This window comes from Emys orbicularis, chromosome 14 (genome assembly GCF_028017835.1).
Source record: "Emys orbicularis isolate rEmyOrb1 chromosome 14, rEmyOrb1.hap1, whole genome shotgun sequence".
Taxonomy (NCBI): Eukaryota; Metazoa; Chordata; order Testudines; family Emydidae; genus Emys; species Emys orbicularis.
This window is the reverse complement of record NC_088696.1, coordinates 19,130,207-19,157,741: the sequence shown is the minus strand read 5'-3', so window position 1 is coordinate 19,157,741 and position 27,535 is coordinate 19,130,207. Positions and strand designations below refer to the sequence as shown.

The 27,535-nt window shown below is 39.7% G+C and overlaps 1 protein-coding gene across 1 annotated transcript in view; it reads right to left on the bottom strand.

Moving 5' to 3' along the window:
- LOC135888686 (transcription initiation factor TFIID subunit 4-like) overlaps positions 1 to 27,535 on the bottom strand; it is a 207,145-nt gene that overhangs the window by 175,872 nt on the left and 3,738 nt on the right. The window contains exons 2-5 of the mRNA XM_065416440.1: positions 25,920 to 26,092; positions 2,210 to 2,347; positions 1,437 to 1,664; positions 409 to 531 (exon numbers count right to left, since the gene is read on the bottom strand). Of these exons, the coding sequence (XP_065272512.1) occupies positions 409 to 531; positions 1,437 to 1,664; positions 2,210 to 2,347; positions 25,920 to 26,092 (662 nt within the window). The remainder of the gene's footprint in view (positions 1 to 408; positions 532 to 1,436; positions 1,665 to 2,209; positions 2,348 to 25,919; positions 26,093 to 27,535) is intronic.

Here is a 27,535-nt window from a genome sequence, read left to right as displayed (position 1 = left end):
AAATTACTTGAATGGGACTTTAATCGTGACATAAGAGACGACAGCTTACAGGATCAGAGCCACAGAGAGCTCTCACAAAACATATTTATTATATTTCTAAATAAACTTTATCAAAATATTATCCATCAAAACAAGAGTATTGTTCATAATGTTTATTAAATATTGTGACATTAATCAGCATTTTAACCCACTACAAGCAAAAGAAAATACAGCTTGATTAACAATCAATTGTGAGGTTGCATTCAGTGCAGAAAAATTTGTATGACCATTTTTATGCAACACTTTTACCTTTCAACATTTCTGTACTGCAAGCAGAAGCTAAAAATAGATGAGTATCAAATTCAATAACAATTTTCAGCATCTATAAACAGCATGTACAATATACAATTAACACAGCTTAATATTTACCAGCAAATCCTGAACCAGAGCTTTCACATTATGGGATGTTTCTGGAGAAGGTGAATTATGGGAAGCAAGTTTTATCAGGGTAGCTAAAAAGTTTTTGCATTTCTTCACATTCTCTTGCATTTCCTGTTTAAAAAAAAAAATCTGATATACATAGTATTTTGATATTGTTCACTGCTTAGACTACTACATGAAAATAATGGGAAAACTAGAACATTTCTTATCCAAATAAAAGCAATTTGAGAAGTGTCTTCAATTATTTGGCTATTGCCGCTGTAGTTTGGCACTATCTTCACTTCCATTTAATCACTAATAGTCATACCATACAGTTACTAACTAAATTAATCACAGAAATATTTATTTTTCATGTCTGATATGCTATCATTCATTATATCCTTCATGGAACTGTAACCCTACATGATAAAAAACCATCATGAAATGTCAAAAATCCAAGCAATCACTGAGATGGCAAATACTGAATTCACGGTTTCTTTTTCAACTTTTTAAATTACTATTCAATATAACATCAACTGTACCAAACAAATCAAATAATAAATAAATACATTTCAAATATTATCATGTCTAAATCCCAATTTATTTTATCAGTTTACTATAACATATGCTCTAATCTTAACCCACCATGACCTTTAAAACTGTCTCTTTGCCATATACTGAGGACAAGGCCACTGATATTATAGAACAACTGTGTATGCGCACAGTCATAATAATGGAGCTGGGCAGTATAATTAGAGGTCTATTTGTTCCAGTTACAGAAATACTCCTTATATTGCACAACACTTGGACAAAGTTGGCCAAATTAACTGTCAAGATCACTGCTAGTCCCTCACAGCATTGAGCTAAAATGTGTTAACAGAATATATAAGGAGGCCACTAACAGGATGTTATGGGAATTGGGTTGGTGTGAAAGCTCTTCTTGGTATTAAATAAAACTGAAAAGTGCACACATAACCAAGAAACAAAATCCCTATTAATGTTCTAACATTCAAACATTCCAGAACTTACATACAAACCTGTGATACAACGGTAGTCCCTGGTACAGGAGAGCTAGGTATGACCTGGGGCTGTGCTGGTACTTGTGCTGTCGTATGAGGTGGAAGTGGCAATCGAGGCTGACCTTGGGGTTGTGCTGGGGTTTGAGTTTGTCCTCCAAAAATTACCGTAGGTTGTTGAGTTCCTGGGGTTCCAGTTGCTACTGTTGCTTTAATTAAGCTCTGAGCACTTGTGGTAGCTATTGATACCTGATAACATTGTTATAATCAAAAAGCAGATAATTACCTTCTTTAATATCTTTTATTCGATAATAAATCTTTAAAACCCCAAAACTACAAACTTACACTTCCCTTCTACTGCTGAGTTTAGCAGCTTATTACAACAAGAAAATATTCTTCCTTAAGGTTACAATTTGAGGGCCCAAATGTGTCACACCTTACTCATGTTACTTTACTTTTTGAGTGGTCCCTTTAATTTCAATGGAACTGTTCAAAGAGAAATGTATTACTAAACAGGAATGTGGGTGGTATAATCTGGCTCTTTCACATTAGAGAACTTGAGGGGCAAATTTACCATTGGCATTAGTGTGTGTAACTCCCAATGGCAGTGAGTTTCGCCCTCACTATATTTGGAAAATAAACTCATGGATAAAACTCATTTTTTTCCTGTTTGTAATACAAGTAGTATATTAATATTTATCACGAGAACTCATTTAGAAAGCCTTACCTATATGACTGGTTGCATCGGCATTCATTTTTGTTCGTGTTGTGCTGGTAACACTTTTAATACTTACTGTAGTGTGTGACAGAGTGGAGCCTCCATGTAAGGTTGCAGTAGATGTAGCACTAACTGGTGTAGCAGTCGACTGTACAACTTTGGCTTGCCCTGGAAGTCCCAGGTGGACAGCAGATGCGGCTACAGAAGTTGGTTGCTAGTATAATAAGAGAAAAAGTATTAAATGCACTCATATTAAATTACTGACGATGCAAAAAGTACAAAGGTTCTTTTACACAGTGATGAAATGAGTATCTAATAATTAACCTCTACAGAAGGTTACCAAAAAAGCATCATTTATTTTTAATAGATAGCAACATGTAAATGATCAAATTGCTACACCTACAGTAAGATAATTCTTTTATTCATATACAGATAAAAATGTCCAGATGTAACTTCTTCCCTATTCTTTTGAGAACGTGAGCAGCAACATGCACCATTTTATTTTGAACAAGTGTTTTATATTGCTAAAAGCTAGGAACATTACTAAAGCATCTTAATATGTAAATATAAGACAGCAGAGCATAGGAAAAAAGGACAATGTGAAGTGGGGGGGGAAATTCACTAACATTTTCTGTCACATGGATGCATTACAGCAGTTATAATATGGCATATACATGTCATCACTAAATTAAATTTTTTAGATTATATTTGTAACTAGTACATACTGATCTTGTAGTCATGCACTGGCTCTGTTCAGTATTTTCCTTGAAAAATTAATACAGATAGAACATTTAAAAAGAGAAAAAAAGATAAGTGAACTCCCACATAGCAGTCCAGGGGAAACCGGGCAAAGATAATGTTCACCTCTAGGCAGGGGCTTCCAAATTGTGATATATGATCTTGGCGTTCCATCAATTCACTTCACAACAACGTATAAGGTGGTGGTACGTGAATGAGTAAAGTTTGGGAGTCACTGCTTTAGAGAGAGGTGCTGGATGCATTATTAACAGAGCATTTCTTAATCCACAGAGTTACAATGATGGGGACTTCAGAAGGTCCCATATGTCCATCTCTAAATAAGGAAAAGTATGGTGAACTGGAGAGAGGGATTTAGAGAAAATAATGGGTTGAAAGGTAAAGGCAACTCAAAGAAGGAAGCCCACACAATTTTCTTGGACAACTGCCTCTCAGAAGTATATGAAATCTTTCTAAAAATATGCAAAAGAGAAAGGCAGAAAATACTATCAAATGTTTTCGTACACAAAGAATATGCCACTTAGTACCAGGCCGCTGGGGGGGGGGGGGGGAGAGGGAGGGGGCAAGTGGGGCAATTTGCCGCAGGCTCCGGGCCCCAAAGGGGCCCCCATGAGAATATAGTATTCTATAGTATTGCAACTTTTTTAATGGAAGGGGCCCCCGAAATTGCTTTGCCCCAGACCCCCTGAATCGTCTGGGCTGCCCTGCTTAGTACAGCATTTTGAGACCACCAAATGATAGATCAATATAGGTAAAGTTATCATCAATGTCATCCCCCTCGTCTGGATCACTCTCATTGTTCTTATCCACATCAAAAATATTCCTTTCCTCCATCCTTTAACCTGTAAACAAATTAAGTCCAACTATTTCCAGAACCAATGGTACATTTTGTGCACTGCTTAGATGTAACTCTGAAAAATTAGATTATATTTATCTTTATCATAATAAAAGAAAAGTGATTGTTAAAAGCTTATGAAGGAAAATTATTCTGACTTATTCACAATCTTTCCCTCAGCAGTATGCTTTAGCAATAACTAGCAATAAAATTGTCCTAGGCAGCCGACATGCCCATTATTTTTAGTGGTCTATTTTCATTTGAGGAGATAAATCTAATACGTTACTACCAAATAAATTTACAACCTAGTCTTAACAATAAAAATGTACCAACAGTCAAAATGTGATTTAATTCTGTGTGTATATTTTAGGCTACATATAAAAATTTATTATGCAGCATACAAACACTGACAGAATAAAATTATTTGTGAGTAAGAAATACAGAAAGCCCAGTTTTCTAAAGTATGCAAACCACAAAGAGTAAAATTTGCATCAAAGGGCAACTGTGAATACAAATAAAGTAATTAGACATCTAACTACCTGATTCACATAGGAAAATTCAAATGCACCGACAAAACTGTACATGTATCGAGATCCTTGTTGACAATGTGGCCAACTATTTATTATAGTCTGAACCTTACACTCCCTTGGCAATGTGCATCAACCTTGACCTAGGAACTCTCTTTAGTGGTGAGAGGTAAATTCAATATCTATGACCATTAATTCTTAGGCTCTCTGCTGATTCAGCCAAGAAGGATGCCAATTAGTGCCCACTGTGATTACAGAGCTTTATAATAGATACATCTGTCCACTAAGAATTAGCGAGAGAGACAGTGAGAGAGACCATACATTCATTATAGGTGAGGCTGATAGCACTGCTTATTAATTACTAAGGCTGCCCAAAACTTCCCATAATCAGACCCGATTTTCAATTGCTTATAACTTTGCCAAATTCACTGTTTGGGCTGAAATTTTCCATGACAGGTGTCTACGTCAGCCTGAACTCTTCTGGATAATTTTAGCCAAACAGTTCAGCTATTACCAAGAATGAGAGTAGAGAAAGATACATTTTTCACTTATGTTAAAAAAAAATTCTGGGGACCGTTTCTTTGGAATGCTCTAGTGCTCCAGGCTTTGGAATGAGGACTTGACATTTGGCAAGAGGTGACCTTTGTGTCAGGGATGTGCCCTATTGCCATGACCATGAAAATCCATCCGAATTTGGCCAAGTCATAAGCCATTGGCAAATCGTATTTCACATATGCTCAGTAGAGATTGGATGAGGAACTGGCGGAGAAGCAGGGTATGGGAGCCAGTAGAGATGTGACTGGAGGCAGAGAGACAGAGAGAGCAAGTGCAGGGGAAGGAACAGGGTCTGGCTGGACAACGAGACTGAGCACAAGGAGCCAGGGAAGAGCAATGGAAGGACTGGGGATGGCTGGGCAAGGAGAGTGGGAGCAAGAGCACACGGGTGTTCAGAGGGGTGAGACTACGACTGGGTAGGTGAAGAGATGGGAGTGGCATGAGGATCCAGCGGTGGGGAAGAGACAGGACTGGGACAAGTTGGAGGGGACAGGGCAGAAGGGTCAAGCATGAGGGAAATGGGCAGAAGAGTTTGTGCCCACTAGAGTACACTCCCCTTCCACACCAAGGAATAGAACTCAAAATCCTTAGTCTCACCATTCCTCTGCTGACAGCAAATATCTGTGAAATCCACTAATAAAGTGTGGCATTGCCTATTGGTGCCAGTCCACCTAGAGGGTAACAACCTACTTCTGCTATCAGTTACTCCATTGGCTCAAGGGACAAAAGTCTGTGGTGGATGTAAAGGTTCCAGCTCTGTGATGAACCATGTGGGTGTCAGTATAATGCTACATGGCAGAATTTCTGTTAAAAAAACATTATTAAGGATGCAAAGTCAAACACCCAAAAGTTAGGAAATGCCAGAATTAAAGCTGCCCAAGCAACCTTACTTCAGCCCCCTTCTGCATATGCATTATGATTAAGGCTACGATTTAGTCATGGGTATTTTTAGTAAAAGTCATGGACAGGTCACGGGCAATAAACAAAAATTCACAACCCATGACCTGTCCATTACATTTACTAAAAATACCCCTGACTAAACCTCGGAGGGGGGTGGGGAGGGGCATGTTGCTGGGGTGCCGCCCCGAGGGGCTGCTGCTGGGGGGGATGCCAGGAGCACCAGCTACTGGGGGCTGCTGAGCAGCAGCTGCTCTGGCCGCCCCCAAGACTGCTGCTGGGGGCAGCCGCTACTGGGAGGGGACCAGGGGGCCACTGCTCAGGGAGGGGCTGGGGGCCGCCCTAGGACCCCTGCCAGGGACCACCAAGCAGCGGCTGCTCCAGCTGCCCCTGGGACCGCTGCTCAGGCAGTCCCTGGGCCAGCCACACGGGACCACCCGAGCAGCAGCTGGTGTGGCTGGCCCCGGGTCCACTCCAGCAGCAGCCAATACAGCTGGCTGTGGGGCCGCCCGAGCAACTGGCTGCAAGAGCTGCTCCAGCAGCAACCTGAGCAGCTGGCCCCGGAGCCAGGTGCTTGGGCAGCCCTGGAGTCAGCATTACTGGCCACTGCAGAAGTCATGAAAAGTCACAGAATCCGTGACAGACACAGAGCCCTAATTACGATATGGTCTTTAATTACATGAGCCCTTTTTTTTTTTTTTTTCACAGGACCCCTGCCTCATTCTGTGCATTGGATGGACCTGCTCCGAAAATGAATCAGGATTGCACAATGAAGGAGACTGCTATCTACAGGATCCATCTCTTTTTTTTTTTTTTTTTTTGGCAGAAGTTGGAATGTGTGTAGTGAATGAGGCAGTGGTCTGCAGGAAGAAAAAGGACAGTCTCATGGTTAAGGCAGTTTATTGCTACCCTGGAGAACTGGATTCTATCCCTGTCTCTGCCCAAGAGGTCCTCTCTGATGGTAGTCAAGTCACCTTTCACCAGGAACCATTAATTGTGCGTTCCTCATTTTAGGGGTGCCTGACTTGGGACCCTCCGGTTACATTTGCACAAGTGCTGAGTGCTCACAGTTGAACTCAATAGGAACTGTGTTCTGAACAAATAAAGTGCCAAATAATGCAAAATACTCTTTAAAATATTAGGTCCTAAATGTCTCAAATTGGGCATCTTGCTGTGCCACAGTTTGCTATCTATAAAATGGGGATAATAAATAATAATACCCCCTCATCTCGCAGGGGTGTTTCAAAAATAAAGCCATTAATGTTTGTGAAGCATTCATATGTGACAATGACAAGCACCACAGAAAAGCATAGGAGGGAACTAATAATCCTGTCTTCTGAGCAGTGTTTGAGGAAAGTGCAGTAAGTAAGGTATGGGGCCATATAGTGAACAAGGAGAAAACAAAACACTGAAATGCTGTTCATTAAGTGAGCACCATTCATCCTGTGCACTGAATGAGGTAGTTGTCTTGTGGGGAAAAATAGTATGTGAACATGTCATTAAAGACTGCATCATAAAGCATACACACAAAAGGATTGAATTAAGTTTGCACAGGCAACCTTAATTCTGGCATTTCCTAATCTTAGAGTGCTTGACTTTGCACTCAAACGTTAAAAAGAACATTAAGGTTCTTTAACATAGCTTTTTCTGACTAATTTTATGTAGTTCACCAAGTAACTGTCCCATAGTGATGATATGAACCAGATTTGAACCAATGGCCTACTGACAGAGGTGGAAAGGGATTGCTGATGAGCTGTGAAGAGTCATCTGTCTGCTTCCTATTCCTCGCCACCCTCATACACTATACTTTCTTAAACCTTGCTCCAGAGTTTGTTAATACTTGTAGATTAGATAGGTAGACAAAGAGGTAAATTTAAGATCTGTCTGGAGCAATGAACAGATTGTGAATACTACTGCTGTTCTCACAAGAGGAAAAATAATTTACTTAAAATTACAATAGTTACACTACTATTTTTGTAGATTCATAATGTTTTTAATGCAGAAGGGCTTATCTTGGATACCCACATTGCCTATTAAATCTACATAAAATATTTCTTCAAAGAACTTTCAGTTTTCTTAAGAGACCTCTCTAGAAGGAACAAAGGCCCAGACACGCATTCAAAGCCTCAAGCATTCCTTACCAATCACCCCAGCAGCATCTTCTACTGGATATCAATCTTCTTTATATTTATGTGGATGAGGAGAGGGGAATCTACCTGACAGACTAACAAAATCGTTTTTTGGTTTGGTTTTGATAGCTTTCAAGATTTTTTTTTTTTTTTTTTTTTTTAAACCTTGAGCTGGGATGTCTTCCATACTCAGGCAGCCTAGAAGCAATAAAAAGCATCATCATAAAAAGGTTGAGTTGTCTGTCTTTTAGGAAGCAGGAACAAATAGGGCTTTTCTTAATATGCATTCCTCTTCTCCCTTTTAATGGTGAAATGTAAATCACTCATTTCTATTTCCTTAAAAAATTTTTAGTGACATGACTTGCATTTGTGAGGAATATTTACAGTTATTAAATTAAAAATATTGTAAACCTTGTTCATTTGCTTATGAATACTGTAGCCAACCTAAAAAGTTTCAATGCTAAATATCGCCTTCTTCTCAGTAATTGATTCCAGAGGTGAAGATTTACACAGACAGCAGAAAACCAGGCAAACTTCTGGCAGCAACTCAGTTAAGTGAAAGACCTTCACCCATATGACAACCAAAAATCTGCAAAAAAATAAAAGCTCAGCCTAGCAAATTTTCACTATCATATACAATATATTATCCAAGAAAATATGCACCACATTTCATATACAGTATCTTGCAGTGCAGGAGTACAGAAGCAACAGATTAAACAAACTGTGCAAAAAACAAGGTTAAAAACACTAAAATCACATTGTTATAAAAAATGAGTGTGATACAGGAGTTTCTGACGAGAAAAAGTAGTAACTTTCATTAATGTGTTGCATAATAAAAAAGTGCTTTAATACCAAAGGACTACAAATGAACCAATGCAAGTTTATATATCGTGTTTCAAGATTCATAAAGGAAAAGGAAATGAGTGGATCAGAAACATAACAAGCGCAGACAGTGGAGGGACTCCAGCACAAGAGTATTAAGGTAAAATAGCTCAGTGGAATGGAGCCTAACAGCTGTATTTAGTATAAACTGAGGCATATAAACAGACATTACTGGAAATCCAGCAAAAAGAAAATAGCAACAACCAACCCTAGGTGTAATAAAGCCATGACCCAAGGGGTACATTTCTTGATGGAGTAACGCTCTTTACTTCAGTTGAGTTGCACCAGGAACTCGGAGATTAAAGCCCATGCTGTTGCATGGGCGTGGCAGTTGTGAGGAGCTATGTGTAGTCAAGGTTAGTGGGTATGTTGGTAGTGTGTGGTTGTGTGGGTGGCTGTGTTGATGTGTGTCCAGGAGGTTGTACTGGGAGATTTGTGTGGATGGTGAATGAAGGGTGTATGCTGCAGTGACGGACTGTGTGTGTTTGGGGTTATTGTGTGTGCTCGTTGTGTTGTGTGGATGGTTTTAAAGAACTGTGATAGGTGGACCAAGTAATCCATTTTTTGTACAATCTCCCTCATACAACCAATTAAATTGTTGCATGCATATAAGCTTAGAGTAAGGGTGTTGATTGGTTGAGTTAACTTTGATATCACAACAGTCTAATACTCTTGGAATGGCACACATGAATGCCTTACTGTAGCTATACACCGCACGGGTGTAATTTGTAAAGTCAAAACTTTAAAAAACTGGTTGTAACCGACTGTGAATCCCAGTGACGATTCAACCTGGTGATATTCTACAAAAAAGAGCTTTCAACCATGCTTGTAGCTGTTTCCTTTGCTTCACACTGATGCTGATGCTAGGCTTCAGTTACATATAGGGTGACAATCCTGGAATCTATTATATAGATCAGGGGTTCTCAAACCTTTTTTGCTCTCCGGTCACCCAACTCTGAAGGCAGCACAGAAGTAAGGGTGGCAATACTGCAACCCCTCTACAATACACTTGCAACCCCTTTTTGGGTTGGGAACCCCAGTTTGAGAAACACTGATATAGATAAAAACAACAAGGAGTCTGGTGGCACCTTAAAGACTAACAGATTTATTTGGGCATAAGCTTTCGTGGGTAAAAACCTCACTTCTTCGGATGCATAGAGTGAAAGTTACAGATGCAGGCATTGTATACTGACACATGGAGAGAAGGGAGTTACTTCGCAAGTGGAGAACCAGTGTTGACAGGGCCAATTCAATCAGGGTGGATGTAGTCCACTCCCAATAATAGATGAGGAGGTGTCAATTCCAGGAGAGGAAAAGCTGCTTCTGTAATGAGCCAGCCACTCCCAGTCCCTATTCAAGCCCAGATTAATGGTGCAATCAAGAATGCATTTAGTTTTCAAAATACAGCAACTGAACATAACAATCTTCATGAAATTAAAGTTGTTTTAATTTTGATTGGACATACTGGTCACATTATATGTTCTCTGATTGGTTGAAAATAATTTAGAAGCAGGTTTGTGGATTGAGTACCACCTACTGATCAAGAATTTAGGTCCCATTGTGCTAGACAGGATTAAGTACCTGTGTTCCTTAAGAAAAAAGAATACAGCCCCTGTCCCAGAGAGCAAACAATTAAAATTTGTTCTGTCAACAAAATTCCCAATAAAATTGGTCACTCAAACACAAACACGGCACACAAAGTCGTGTTTTTCTTTTTCCTTTGAGAAAATATTCATGGAAAACTAGGGCCAAGTTTGCCAAAAGATTAAGGTTTTTGCCCCTTTCAGTGAATCTGGACCATGGTTTAGTTTCTGATGGAAACTGCGAAACTTACCTTTAGCAGACTTTGGCTTTTAGGTTTTTGAGTTTGCACAATTCAAAACAACACTCAATGTGAACCCCACTGAACCCAAACAAAACCTCTGTACACAGCTTTAGTAATATTTTTATTGTTTAGATGTCTCAAAAAAAAAAAAAGGAGGCTTCCACAGTTTACATTTGTTATTTTTTAAATAACAACACAGGGATACCTAGAGAAGACTTAAGGCAAATGGAAGAGAGCATATGCAAAAGACCAAACCTGGCAGTTTGGTAAAAGATCAACAAATCACAAATACTTTTTTTTAAACAGAAATTGATGGTGTGGTTGGTAGCACCACCTATTATATTACCTCCCATTCTCAGTCCTTATTTTCAGATGCTTATAACTTCACCAAACTTTAACCATTCCGACCGAAATTTTACATGATGCACGTCTACCTCAGGCTGATTTAAAAAAAAGACATTTTTTTCAGCCCAAATAGGTCACCTGTTTTCAAGAACAAAGTTAGTAAAAAATTAATGGTTTTGCCAATAAAAAAAAAATCTGATTTTTTTTTTAAGATATGCTAGTACACCCACACTTTAGAGCACGGACTTGAAATATTGCTGGAGAGGGTGTGCTTTTTGTTATTATTCCCATTAAAATCCACCCAAATTTGGTCAAAGTATAAGCCTTCAAAAAACTGCAGTTCACACATGCTTAGTAAAGATTTGCTAGATCTTTGCAGCTTTAAAATCTCTGCAGATTCTGTCTACAATGAGCATACTCCAGCCTGGGGCTGCAGAGGACTGAGCAGGACTTTCTCTGCAACTGTAGCTCTGTGCTTCTGTGGGCCAAGCTGGGGCAGGGCACTAGAAATGTAGACAGGGCACTAGAAATGAAAGCAGAGAGACTCTCTCCCCTGTGCTCTCAAAAGCCCCACTTGCTGGGCTCAGGATACACCCTGATTTTTATGCAGAGGGGAGAAGAGCTGGACTGGGGGTGAGGAGGTAAGGATGGGGCAGTGGGGAGCAGAATGGGACACGGAGCACTGGTGGGTGAGACTGGGACTACAGGTTCGCTGGTGAGGAGGGGAAAACTGGGACTATAAGTGAACATAGAGGGAGACTGGACCTGGGATCAGAAGAAGCATGAGGAGACAGTCTGGGATGAGGAGCCAGGATGGGGAAAACACAGGACTGGAACAGGACGCAGGGGGATGGCAGAAGTTCCCGCATTCCCCTCTAGAGCCTGGAATGGAACCCAAGACCCCTGAGTCTCACCACTTCTCTTATGTCAGCAAGTATCTTTGAAACCCACTAGTAAAGTGTCTCATCCCCCTCAAACAAAGGAAAATATCCTACGACTCTCTATCGGTTCAAGTGGTCTGTGATGGAAGTCTAAAGGTTCCAATTCTGCTGATGATTCATGTGGGTATCGATATGATGGTACATGATGAAACTTCTGTTCTTTCAGTTTGTTTTTTGAAAAACCTAGGAAATTACACAAAAATAACTATGTTAAAAGAACATTACTAAAGGTGCAAAGTCACACATTCAAGTTAGGAAATGACAGAATAAACATTGTCTGTGCATCCTTAATTTGAACCCTTTGTGCATATACACTATGAAAGTCTGCAATTATATGATCTCATACTATTTTTCTTGCCTTAGGACCCCTGCCTCATCAGTGCCAGATAAATCTGCTCTGGGGATGATCTGGGGTTGTATAGTGAAGGAGACATTTGTCTGAGGGACCCTTGCTTCATTTGTTGCAGAAGTGGCAACGTGTAGTAGTGAATGAGACAGGGGACTGCAGGAAGAGAAAGGACGGTTTCATAGTTAAGACAGTTGAATGTTGCCCTGGCGAACTGAATTCTATCCTTGCCTCTGCTAGAGAGTTTATTTTGTGATACTAGTCAAGTCATTTAACCCAGTGGTTCTCAACCTATTTACCATTGTGGGCTCTCTGTGGGCCGCATCCATAACAATATATATACTACCTGTATGGCCCTGAAAATGTCACGTGGGCCACAGCTGTGTGCTGACTGGACCGCAAGCAGCCTGCGGGCTGCCAGTTGAGAACCACTGACTTAACCCAATTTCTTCATAATTGGTCACTAACTGTATGTTCCTCATTTTATGAGTGCCTGACTTGAGACCCTATGGTTACATTTGCAGATGTGCTGAGTGATCACAGCTGCAACTGAATTCAATGGGAGTTGCGTTATGAAAATATAAAGTGCTATATAATGCTAATTACTAAGAAAAATCAGGTCCTGAGTGTCTCAAATTGGGCATCTAAAATTAATGGATAATTTTTATCTGAATCTCGCTGTGCCTCAGTTCACCATCTGTAAAATGGGGATAATACCACCACCTTCAATTCACAGAGGTGTTGTGAAAATCAATTCATTACTGTTTGTGAAGCACTCAGACATTATAGCGTTGTGTACCACAGAAAACCCTGAAGTGGGTTGTAGCCCACGAAAGCTTATGCTCTAATAAATTTGTTAGTCTCTAAGGTGCCACAAGTACTCCTGTTCTTTTTGCGGATACAGACTAACACGGCTGCTACTCTGAAACCTGAGGAAATTAGTAACTCTGTCTTCAGAGCACGGTTTATATAGTGTGCTATAAATACAACCTGGTTTCACATACTGAACAATGACCATAAAACAAAATATTGAACAACTGCTCATTAAGTGAGCACAATCCCTCCAGTGTACTGAATGAGGTTGGAGTCCTATGGAAAAAACAGTATGTGATCACGTAACTAAAGACTATCATAACACATATATGCACAAGGGGATTTAATTAAGGTTACACAGGAAACCTTAATTCTAGCATTTCTTAACTTTTTATTTAGAACCTTAAGAATGTTATTTTAATGTAGTTTGTGTGTATGTGTGTGTGTGTGTGTGTGTAATATCCTATGTATGTTTAAATTGCTATGTAAGAATATTCCAAGTACATAAATAGTAGAATTTACATGTACCAGTGGTTAAATTTTTCTTATAGAATAATTATATATCCAAGGTGAACAAAAGGCGGAAAGATGGTGAACTCTAGCCTAGACCTCACAGAAAAAAAGCACAGTCAACCCTCCTCCACCATATCTATTGGTCTCCCACCTACACATCTAGTACTAATATTTCCTCACATGCTGGCAGCTTACCTTTCAGCATTCAAACAAGGCTAAATTTCCTTCTCCCGGGCATATCCAAATATTCTAGGAATATTTTTTTTAATTGTTAGGGAGAACAGAAGGTAAGTGACACTTTAAAATAGGTATATTTTGGGACCTATTAACATGGACAAGTATTTCTTTAAATAACATAAATGAAGAGAGACAACTTGAAAAAGAGATCCAGTTACTCACTGTGGAAAAACACTGGATATGTGTTAGGTTAACTCTTCCTGAAACTAAATGATAGGATTGGGAGTGCTCTTGTCTGTAAAGATAAGCCATAACAATTCAAAATGCACTGCAAAGAGAAGGTATGAACACATTAACATTTGACTACACGGCACCTGGTGTTATCTGAAAGTACATTAAGGCTATCAGAAATTTAATTCTCAAAAGTGATGACTAAAATAAGATTTAACCAACTCCGGAAAAGCATCAGGCTGATCAATGATGACCAAATATTCCCACAGAAAACTTGATGTGTCACATGCAGGGCAAACAACACAAAGAATTAACAGCGAAGACTCTTCAGATCCTTGCTGACAGTTTTAGTTCTATGTTAAGTTTCACTGATACAAAGGCAGTTCATTAAACATTAACATTAAGGTATGTTTGCATTTAAAGAGATTACGTATATGGGTAAAACATCTATAGAATCAGGGTCTAATATTGCATATAAGATTTTTTTTTTTTAAATCTACAACTCACATTTCTATTTCACTGGTATACACTGGAACTGTAATTTTACCACCAGTTTCAGATTACTGAAAGTACCATTATTTTTTACTTTTTATTTATGCAGGTAGCAGCAGTCTGACTAATAAGAAACACAAACAAAGAGCAGGAAATTTGGCTTAAAGCATTCAGAAACAAATAAAGCTCTGAACTACATAAACTGAAAATGGAAAACAGACAAAAGAAAGCTATCAGTGAAAAACTAGATGGCAGCACCTACCTACTTTTTAAAATTTCACAAGTATGGTACTTCAAAACCAAGTGCAGTGCTGCTTTCTCCAATGTTATTTCAAAGGCTAAAAAGCAGTAGGCATAACATACTTTTAAAGACTCTTTGAAGATTATAATAATTCAAGTAATTTACTTGGTAAATAAAATATCAATACTCTTGGTTTATTTTCCCATAATTGACATCTATGATTTCAAAATGGAGCAGTAATGAAACTAAAACTTCATGGAATTACAGATTGTGCTTTCTCACTTTATAAAAATTGCGTACCAAAACTACAACCTACAGGATTTGAAAATTCCACAACATAAAAACACTGTTAAAATAACCAAATATCACAATGCTCAATCACAGAACATAGGAAGAATTACATCAAATTTACACAGAAACATGGAATAAAGAGAGTAAAATACTGTACAGCTGTTATGACAAGGTATTTATTTTAAAAATGCCAAGTGCTTTTCCAGTTTCATTAGAGGGCTTTTTCTCTAGTTATATTCTCCAAGAATATAAATAAGGCACAAAGCACTCTTATTACAATCAGATCAGATGTCATTCTCCCCAAAGGGCATCGCCTCCATGATGCAGATAAGGTCCACAAAACAACAATAAATTTCCATAAGGATACAGTAAGAGAGAGACACTTATAGGAGAAATATAATCAAGAAAAGAGAAGACAGACTCCCCCTAGTGACAGGAACATACAACAATCTATGTTCATGTTCAGAAAAATATTAAATTTCCCTGTAATATGTTACTATAAGAGTGCTAAAAACTGCAGTTAATATAAAATAATTATTTTTCCATAATCTTAAAATCAGATTTAAATTAAAATTATATTAAACTACAATAATTGTTTAATGAAAGAAAAACTATTTACTTTCTAATATATGAAATGTTTCAGCAATGCAATAAAATCTTAGAATTTACCCATGCGGAAAGATTAGAAATGTCACTGCACCTATTCAAGATTTATTTATTTTTTTTAATTGAAATAAAGTATTGAAATAAGTGGCAATTTATGTTCACAAGATGACTACATTTCCAATGTAAACACATTGTATGCATCTTTCTCTGAATCACAGCTTTCTATATAGCATTCTGCAATCTTGAGATTCTGAATTTTATTTTAATTAAATCTTATTGTACTGATCTGAACTCATTTATTTATATGCTGCACATCCTTCTGTAATTTATTCTTGTCCTCCATGATCTTTCCTAGCTTGGCACTAAATTGACTCAGAGATGTGTGCCATCCTACAAGGGTTACTGTTGCTCTGTTGATCCTCTCTCGCTGACAGTATAGCTCCTCCTGGAGCAGTTTTCCAGACTTCTGCTAGGAAACACAGGCACAGATTACAGTGCTACAGAGAGTGTATAGTCCTCCACTCAACTTCTCTTCCCCACAGTCACTCACACCACCTATAAAGGTAGGTATTATTCCCATTTTACACAAGGGTAAACTGAGGCAGGGGAAGTTAACTGTCTAGCACAAGGTCACACATCAATGGAAGAGCCAAGGAGGGAATCCAAGGCTAACAGATGCCAAAGTATTCTTTTTAAAAGGCATTTGTCTAACTTCTGTGTGAATTTCATGCAAGACTGTTATAAAAGCTGTATTAAAATATTGCTGTAGTATGTTTACTGCATTCCCTCCATCCACAAAACTGACAAGTGAGTCAAATAATATTTCAAGTTTCTGTGGCATGGCCTATTCTTTATTACATACAAAAATGTTAAACAAAAGTTATTTAGGTTGCAAAGTCAAGCACTCAAATTTTAGGAAATGCAAGATGTATGGTTGCCTGTGCAACCTTAATTCTGCCCTTTGTATGTTCAATTTATGCACTGAATGAGACACAGGTCCTGTGGAAAAAATAGTAGGGGATTATGTAAAGACTGTATCAACTAAATATTGACAACTTTTATAAGTGCTTGTACACAGATGCTAGAAGTCTAACTACAAAGATGGGTGAACTTGAATGCCTGGTATAAAATGAGAATATTGATATAATAGGCATCACAGAAACTTGGTGGAATGATGATAATCAATGGGACATGGTAATACCAAGGTACCAAATATACAGGAATGACAGAGAAGGTTGCATTGGTTGGGGGTGGAGGGCCACTGTATGCGAAAGAAAGCAGAGTCAAATATAGTAAAACTCTTAAATGAATGAAACTGTACCACAAAATCTCTATGAATAGAAATTCCATGCTTGAAGAAGAGTATAGCTGTAGGACTATACTACTGACTCCCTGATCAAGATGGTGACAGTGACTGGGAAATGCTCAGGGGGATGAGAGAGGCTACAAAAACAGAAAACCCAGTAACAATGGGGGATTTCAACTATCCACATATTGAATGGATACATGTGACCTCAGGACAGGATGCAAAGATAAAATTTGTAGAACATTACTGACTGCTTTTTTGGAGCAGCTAGTCCCGGAACTCACAAGGGGGGAGGCAATTCTTGATTTAGTCCTAAGTGGTGCAGAGTACCCATAGTGCACATTGGAAAACATAATCCCAACTATACATAAAAAATGATTGGGTCTAAATTAGCTCTTGTCACTCAAGAAAGAGATCTTGGAGTCAATTGTGGATAGTTCTCAGCAAACATCTGCTCAATGTGCACTTGAAATAAAAAAAGGTAACAAAATGTTAGGAACCATTAGAAAAGGGATAGATAAGAAGACAGAAAATATCATAATGCCACTATGTAAATCCATGGTATGCTCACACCTTTAATACTGTGTATAATTCTGGTGGCCACATCTCAAAAAAGATATATTAGAATTGGAAAAGGTACACAAAAGGGCTATGGAACAGCTTCCAATATGAGGAAATATTAAAAAGACAGACTGTTCAGCTTAGAAAAGAGACAACTAAGGTGGGATATGATAGCGATCTATAAAATCCTGGATGCTGTGAAGAAAATGAATAGGGAAGAGTTACTTACCCCTTCACATAACACAAGAATCAGGGGGTCACCCAATGAAATTAATATGCAGCAGGTTTAAAACATACAAAAGGAAGCACTTTCTTCACGCAATGCCCAATCAACTGTGGAACTCGTTGCCACACTATGCTGTGAAGGCCAAAAGTGTAACTGCATTCAAAAAAGAATTAGATAAATTCATGAAGAATAGGTCCATCAATGGCTATTAGCAAAGATGGTCAGTGACACAACACTATGTCTCTGGGTGTCCCTAAACCACTGACTGCCAGAAGCTGGGACTGGACGACAGGGGATGGATCCCTCGATAATTGCTCTGTTCTGTCCATTCCCTCTGAAGCATGTGGCACTAATCCTGTTGGAAGACAAGATACTGGACTAGATAGACCATTGGTCTGACGCAGTATGGCTGTTCTTACGTTGTTATCCTTCATTTTCCTACACATTCAAAGGTAAGAGCATGTTGAGATTATGAAACACCCCAAATGATACCACTAACTGCCAGATAGCAATTTTCAAACATTGTTGTAGTCTGGTATACTTACAGGACAATTTTCCTTGGTACAGTGTGAAGATATTTTTTCTCTGAAACATTCATGTTAGCCAATGCTGTGCTTTTATTCAATAGCAAAAGCTACATTGACACAGAGTTAAGATTGCCTGGTGGTATGTCATCCCTTTGCAGAGCACTGAATTGAGCAAAACTAACTTCTGAAAACCAGGAAATGGTTCCTAGCCATCTTTATTCTGCCCTCTTTCAGCAATGCCCAAATATCCCCATTAAGACACACATGCTGAAATGTACAAGCTCCTCTTTTTAAAAGCCATTCACTCTCACCCACAGGATTCCGCCTTACGCTATTAAAGGACAAAGGGGGGAGGGGAGGAGGGAGTAGTCCATGACACCTTCCCTCTACTTCCCTATAGCCAATGGGAATTATTTGCATGCACTCCAGGTGCAGTCAGTGCATTGGATGTACCCACACTAAATGGTGGAGGCAGCAGTTGGGACTGCTTGGTAAAGGTGTATTTGTGAAACAAAGACGTGTGTGGATTACTTTGAGGTGAATGACGGAGCTGTGATTATGACATGAGATCTATGTTTTGCACCCTCCATTGTGTGTGAGCAAAGTGAAGAGACGCATATGTATCTTCAGAATCCTGTATGTATCATTTCTATGCAGAATTGTGTATGTTATATAATCAGTAAGGCCCAGAGGTTTTATTACGAAAAGTACTGTCATTAGTGAGCGGATATGAGCACAGTCTAAGGATTTATTATCTGCATGCACTCCAGGTAAAGTGAGTGTAGTTGGTGTCAGGTGTAGCTATACTCAATGGTGGAGGCAGTGATTAGGGGGTAGAGATGTGTTTGTTAGATCTGCAGATTACTTTGATGTGTGTGACAAAGCTATGATTGTGACATGAGATCTATATTTTCCACCTTCTCGTGTGTGAGCAAAGGGAAAAGTTGCATATATACCTGCAGGATCCAGTATGCATCCCTTCTATGCAGAATTGTGTAGGTGATGTCAATAGCAGGGCATAGGGCTTTTGTTATAAAGGATACTGTCAGCAGTAAAGTGGAATATGAGAGGACTGTAATGCTTTAGTGATGGTTAAGTGAAAGTGCAGATAGAGACGGTATCCTATGAGTAAGTGTAAGTGAGTTGTAAAAGTCTCTGAAGTGAATCTTAACTTGTGTATGTGTGGTATTTTTTTCTGGGGCTTTGGCTAAGTGTGTGAGTGTACACCAGGGCCTGGAATCTCCTGAATCTTCTTATGCCATGGGCCAGTGTGAGTATGTGCATACTGAGGCATTGCTTGAAGAGGAGAGAGGGAAGGTGGCAAGGGCAACCCCTTTTTCTTCCTCTTCGTCCTTTAATAGTGTTAGGTGGAATCCTGTGGGTGAGAGTGACTGGGCTGTGAAAGGAGTGAAAAGCTTGTATATTTCAGCAGCTGTGGAGCTGGCTGAGTAAAGGTATAAATGTTAATAGAGCATATTGGGACATTGCTGAAAGAGAGCAGAGTTAGGTTTGCATGGGCAACCTTAACTGTGCATTTTCTGGTTTTCAGATGTTTGAGTTTTGTTCAGCTCAACATTCTTGGAAGTTATGAAATACCACCAAGCAACCTTAAATCTACATTAATGTAGTTTATTGCTATTGAATTTCCTTGTGTTTTTAATCAGAAAAGATATGTTGTTGGTAGGAGCTGGTAGTCATTTAGGTAGTTGTATATCTCATGTCCCACAACTGGCATATGGAGTCAGACACACACACACCCCGCCCCTCCCCATATGCACACAAAGCTGTGCCCCACTAGCCCTGCTTTGGCACACCTCCCCAGCCATGCCCCTAACCCATTCACTGTGTTCCCACCTCCTGCCCACTACTGTACCCAGGCCCCATCCCACTCCACCCCAAGCAGGGAATGCCTGTCCCTGCAGTCTCCACTCCCTGGTATACGAATGTTTCTATTGTCCTTACTTCCCCCTCCTATACCCCAACTCACATGCAATGCCTGAAACAAAGATCAACTATGTTAGAGCGAAGGGGTGTTCCTGATCATGTTTCAGAATGGTTGGAGGATGGCGCTTGTGGAGGGGCCAGCAAGAGAAATCACAGACAGGATTTCTGTTCAAAATACTGAGTTTTATGTTTGAGAGAAAGATACTCTAGCCCCCATCCAATAGATGCACCCCATCTCCAGGAAACTGAGGTGTCAGAGCTGCTAATGTTTCTATGACATACAGTATGTATAGTCTGGTCAGTGATTAACCCTCTAATTTCCTGATTAATGTTCTTCCAAAACTTATTAATAATTTTCATATTGCTGCTGTAGCAATTATTAAAATGCTCAGAGAAATCAGAGAAAATTATCATAGCTCCTGGGCACAAATCTGTGATGCAGTCCAAATCTGCTCTCATACATTTATGAGGTTTCCACACCAGGAATAAGGCCCAGATCATTTGCATGCAAGTGAATTACCACAGCGTTTGGAAGAACACAACCTGAGCTTAAGTCATCAGTTAGACGCTGCAGAATGGGCAAAATATGATGCCAACGCAGGCCACCTCTCTCCACCCAAATCAGCCTGTAGTCAGCAATCCCTGTGTCATGGTGTACTCCCTTGCTCTCTCACGAACTTCTGCAACCTCATGATCCAGCAATCACACAGAATCCACAGACTAGCAACCCTGGCAGCACACATTTTTCCCCTCAGCAGTCCAGTTCCAAACCTCCATGCTATGCATTTTGGAAACACTACATTAATCTGCCCTGAGATCAGGAAATACCCACTTGCTCCAACAATCCCCCAGGGGCTAGTAAAGTACAGATTTTTTCAAATAACCACTGCCACCTTCCCCTCCTCCGCACGCGCACGCGCGCGCACACACACACACACTCTCTCTCTCTCTCTGTGTCTCTGTCTCCGGCTCCTCCTCATCCAATAAAACAAAAATTTTGGTTAGACCAGATGCTGGCTATTCTACTGTATTCACAGTAAACCGCGCCATAAAATAAATACATGTTATATTATAACAGAGACAACTTGGCTTAAGCACCCTGAGCTATTAAAACTTTTAGGGGTGTACAAAGGTTCAGACTAGAAAATTCAGTGGTCAGGTTTTCATCTGGGCAACGGTGTTGGCACAAAACCTTGAACTATACAAGCAAGCATAAAGTGGCTGCCTAGAAACTCTCTCACTGTTTCTTTACTGATACATGTGCACAGTAATCAATCTAAACTACACATTTACAAAAGCAAACAGGTGTACATGTTCTTAAATATCATTCTCAACTTGAATCCCCAAAGATTTAGTGGGTGCCATGCACTACCTTGGGTAAAATTCTACAGATTGAAACCATTTTGACCTACATCACATCAATACTTTGATCTCTAGATCAGCACACAAAACCCACTTAGAAACTTTTTGAATAATGGCTTTTTGTTTCAGAGCTTTTATCTCTTCAACCCCTTGCTCATATGACCCCAAATTTGGGTCAATGACCCTGCCCTGCAAACCAAATTAAAAAGGAATCTAAGCATGTTGATTTTAGAGGACTTAGAAAGGTTGATCTTTAAACAAAAGTTGCGATGCAACCTTAACTATAGTGGTGTTGCCTCACCACCACTGAGCTAGGTAGTTTATAATATGGTTTCTTAACACAGTTTATGATTATTTAAGGTGTAATAACAAATTGTGTTACAAATATGACCCTGAAAATGGTTTCAAGCCTTAACGGAAAAACTGAGTAAACAACCACATTTGACTTTGGGTGTTAAATATGACAGTCCTCCAACCATCTCTCCTCAGATTTGAATAGAAAACGAATGTCCCACTTATAAAAAAGGGTCTATCATATTTACCACAAGAATAAGAAGGTCAAAGCCTCTCTTACACAGACTGTAGGACCTTAGCAGCAGGACAACTATTTTCAGCGCTTGGTTACATAGGAGCAAGGAGTCTAAACTGTCTGACAGCCAAAGTCAAAACATCCACTGTTTTCTCAGAGTAAGACTCAGCCTTGATGACCAGTAAATAGAAGATCACAAAATTCTATGCACTTAAAAAAAATAACATTCTAAAATATAATCTAAAGAGAATACCTTAAATTACAGATTCAAGGTATACATAATGACTGAGATATTTTAATATCTGGTGCAAAGATAATGATACTCATCTGCATCAGCATGATGGAGAGATATGTATGTAACTGATTAAAGGATCTAGGCAGAAGTTGAAACGAAATTAAGCAGCAATGCGGCATTATTTTTGTTATATTTGTCTGTCTTGTGCTGTTCTTCTGGTTAGTCCAAGACAACATATGTGTACATTCAGACTGTTCTGAGCCAATGATTAGTGCAATTTGTCTCAGTTTGAATGACTGAGAAGAACAGGACTCCTGGAGATTTTACTTTACAGGCCTAACAACATCCGCGCAGAAAATATTTCCCGTACCCTTACAGATTTTCACTGGGGCGGTGGAGGGGGTTGTGTACCTATCTCATAGAACTGAAAGGTCATCAAGTCCAGTCCCCTGCCTTCACTAGCAGGACCAAGTACTGATTTTGCCCCAGATGCCCAAGTGGCCCCCTCAAGGATTGAACTCACAACCCTGGGTTTAGCAGGCCAATGCTCAAACCACTGAGCTATCCCTCCTGTTGCTCAGCTGGGCGGCTCCAGCTTTCTGACAAGTCAGAACTGTATTCTGGAACAGGAAAAAAAACCTGTCAATTATAGAATTGCTGGAAGACAATTTTGTTTTCAGTATACATTATTTGCTGTACTTCTTGAATTAGATTCTTCTCCTTGATCAATCATCATTATTCAAACGAAAAACATAAAAAAACCAAACCTGAAGACGCAGCCATTTCTAAAAGCTTAGCACAATATTTGTCATTAAACATTTCCTCCAGAAAAGCAATGAGTTCAACAGCCTCAGGAAATAAGTCTTCTATAAGAATCAAATACAAGTGTAGTTCTTATGTAGTAAAGCCTTTATTATTTAAGGGATTCACTGTTTTCTGGCTTTAAAAAAATGGTTCTAGTCAAATGTTTTAAAACATATTTTCTGGACCAAATATATACAAATAAAAGTCACTGGCAGCAGAAGAGAAAAAATTATCGGCTATTTCCAGAATAATTAAATTCAAGCCTCCAAAAGATTGCTTTAATCATTTCATTGCCTTTATTAATTGATAAGAGTAAACAAATGTGGTGCTCATGAAACAGACCAATATGACAGTCTAGGCAGATACCATACTGTTGTCTCAATGCACACGAATCCCTGACTAGCAACAATCCTATTGTTCCAGTACTGCCACTGTAAAATGTTGAAATCACAACTTCTAGGACAGGGATCGGCAACCTTTGGCACGCAGCCCATCAGGGAAAGCGGGCTGGGATGGTTTGTTTATCTGCAGCGTCCACAGGTTCGGCCAATCGCAGCTCCCACTGGCTGCGGTTCGCCGCTCCAGGCCAATGGGGGCTGCGGGAAGCGGCAGCCAGCACATCCCTTGGCCCACACCGCTTCCATAGTCTGTCTGGAATAGTTTGAGATCCGCTGCACTTATGATTATGTGCCTCTTCAATACAAAGAACTACATCCTATCTACACAAAATCCAAAGCAGCGTGGCAACATTGTGCTTAGGCCTGTTTCAGAGAAGCCTCCCACAAAGCCACCGAATCTTTTTTTTCTTAATGACTTTTTCCAACCTTCCACCCCCAGTATTCCACATAATTCCGAAGACTACTCTTTAACAGGCTTGTCATCCTCATGCTCGTGATCATCTCCTCAAACGGTCATATTAGACATGCTCAGTCCTCTTAACGGTTCCTTACAAGTTTTTATCTTTTCTCAACTCCCTCCGATTGTTAATATCTTTTCTGTAGTATTGTGTTCAAAAGTTGAGCTCCCATGTAAACCATTTTCTCTCTAACTTTACATAGGATATGTCTAAATATACAATCTTATAATGTCGGATGGCTACTAAAGGAGCAAGCAGGCTGGATAACGAAAGTCCTGCCAGCAAGCTGGTGAGAAGCTGCCGAGAGACAACACTCGAGAAAAGGGATGACTGGATGTATGGCAGTAGTCCCAAAACTGTGGGATACGTCTCCCTAGGAGAGCATGGAAGAACATTTGGAGGGACATGCAGCGAAGCCCAGGCCACCCCGCACAGGGGGTGGGAGGGAGTGCCACCCAGCCCTGCTCTGCTTCCAGCCCAGCTCCAGCCCCAGCCTCACTCCACCTCTAGCCCAGCTCTGCCCTCATTCCCTCTCCAGCCCCAGGCCAGCTCCACCTCTAATCCCATCTCCTGCCACATCCCCAGTTCAGCCCCCAGCCCAAGCTCCTCTGCAGTAATGGAGGGGGGGCACGGACAGATTCCATTACTGGTAAGGGGGGGGCATGACAGGAAAAGTTTGGGTACCACTGATGTACAGGCTGGAGAAGCCTACAGAACCAAGGGAGATAGAAAGGCGCTCAGGGCACAGCAGGAGTTGTTGTTGAGGCCTTATTTGGTCTGTCTTGTTTAAGGGCCCAGAGCTGGAACCCAGTGGAGTGGGTGGGCCTGGGTTCCCCTACCGATCCCACAAAAGAGACTTAAGAACAAAAGGGGTTCGAGACCCCCTGAGGAACCAGGATCAGCTGACCCTACCAAGTAGGAGGGAAACCCGTACACCTCAGCAGGACTGAAACTAACACCCTGCATAGCCCAGAATAGGACTATCATAGAAACTCAGTTAAGAGGAGCTGACTAACTGCCTTCCCAGACCAAGTTAATTCTGACCAAAGGGGGCGCTATTGCATTAGCACAGCAGCTCACGGTTACTCACAGTCATAGTACTCATAAGTACTTACCAAAGCAATCTTAACTCTGCCCTCACAAATCAGAAGAGCATTACTAGGGCTGAGCTGCGCAATAACAATGCTCAGAAATAGTGATCTCTAGTTTTATAGACCAAAGTAGCCAAAGCTGAATAACCTCCCTGAAGTACCATCACTTAGTTAAATGATAATTACCTGCATTAATATAGATTTGGGGGTTTTTAGCTAGAAGGATCGCAAAGCACTTTACAAACTCATCAGAAACTTAATATTAATCTTAGTACCTCTGTGAGGAAATACAGTAACTTTTTAACATCAAACTCTACAGAATATTCTGGGGCAGGAAAGGATACCGTAGTCAACTTAATTTAATAGAGAAATTCAGGTACACAAAACGCAATCACCCAACTTGAAATCTTAAGGCAACATGCAAATCACCACCCTTACTCTTGAATAATGTACAACATTTAATGACTACAAGAGGGCAGGACACCTGTTGTTCATTTTATTTGAAAAATTAATCTTAACAGCACAGTGCCCCCATATACCATGCTGGGGATTTAGATCAGTACTGACTCAGAAGGAAGAGAGTCACCTATTGAATCAGCAGCACGTATGATTTCCTCGGAGATCTCCAAACAAGTTCTGACCAAGCTTGATCCTGCTTACTTTATGAGGTCTGTTGGACTCACAGCCCAAAGTGGCCTTAACAGAAGCTATAATATGGGACTCCTGAAATGTAGACATATAGAGAAATTTCCTGGACCCCTGGAACTAAGCCATACTTTGGCTAAAGGTGAGGTACAATATTTCCCTCCTCTGTAATTTGTTTTCAGTCCAAAAATGGTTTACGTGAACAAGTTTGCAAAGAAGCCCGGCTTTATAATGTTTGTGATAGAAAAAACGGTAGATCATAAAGAAAAATGATAATCACAAGCATGAAAAAATGTACCTGGGTTGTTGTTAAACGAAAAACTGGACCACTTGTGGGCACTGAAAGCCTGGGTGAGATGCTGGCAGGACCTTGCCCCTGTGTTTGTACTTGAGCTTGCACTTGAGCCTGGGCTAAAACCTGCTGAGGTACCATTACAAGCTGTCCAGCTTCTGTGCGCACCAAGACCATACCTAATGAAAATGATCAAAATAATAGTAAGTACTATGAATAGAACTGACATGCAGTAGCTTAACATTTTCCCTTCTTCATTCACCATACATCATTCCTGATATGTTTATTACAGTATAAAATCAGATATTTCGTAAGGGAAAATCAGCAGAAAAACAATTAAAAATACAGCTTTAACAATTTTGGTTACATTTGAACAGTACAAATGTAACAATTGGTTACCTGAGTATATAAGAAGGTGACAAAATTTAGAGGTGTAATTAGAGACAGTAACAGAGCATCGGGGGGAGAGTTGCATTTAATTCTTAAATCCTGATCCAGCAATGGGATCTACTGGCAGAGACACTTGTGCCAATACAGAGTCCCACAGATGTCTCATTTGTCTTAGCCCTGCACTGTGGCCAGCTCCAGTCCTGGGAATCTAAACCAGACTCCAACTCTTCTATCCCTCCCCCATCACCTCACTTGCCTTTGTCCACTGCTGAACTTCCTCGGCCCTGTCCGGTTTTATTTTTATAAACTAAGGGCCCCAATCTTGCAAAGACTTACATTCAACTTAAATGTATGTCCCACAAGTAGTCCCACTGAAGACAAAGTCTCACTGAATGCACGAAGTTAAGCGTGTGCATAAGTGTTTGCAAGTGCAGAGCCTATATCCTAGGCCAAAATCTAATGCACAGGCTGCATTTTCAGTTTATTAGTCTGTTAATTTTTGACTTAACACTGTTAACCATAATTGTTCCTATACTGCAATAAATAAATAAAACAGGATGATAAAAACCAAAATTTCACTTATTTTGCAAACCAGATGAGCTCATTTTAATTTTGAAAATAACCCTTTTTGCTATGTGTTTGTAAACAAATAAAATTTAATGTTCTAGTTCAATTTACAACTTATTAATAATATAATATGCAATTGCAAGCAGTTTGAAACATTTAATTTTCATGAGTTAAAAATTAAACTATACAACTCATAAGAACAAATCAGAGCCAAAACTGTTTTGTGCATACTCAATGTATATGAGTAAAATTAAAAGCATAGTTAGGGATTACACTTTTTTAAGGAATGTGGCATGGGTGCATCACATGATTTAATAGCCATGTATTTATCTGATTACACATATAAACTCTGAGCTCAAGTATAATCCTTGTAGGTACTGTAGTTTCTCTTTATGTGAATTAACCTTATGGAGAGACACCTAATCTTCCCTACATAAGATGGAAATTAACTGAGAAGCAGATCTGAAGTAGCTGGGCTGTGACTGGTCCCTACACTTCATACCACCAAGTAGGGAAGTTCAAAGAGGAAGATACAGACTAAACTACAAAAGCAGGTGAAGAACTAGAACTGAGTGTTTTCTTCTGGTATTTACTACTAAAATATAACAAAAGCATCCATTTAAAGGGACACTGTCAACTTAATCAGACTTCCACTTAACTTATTT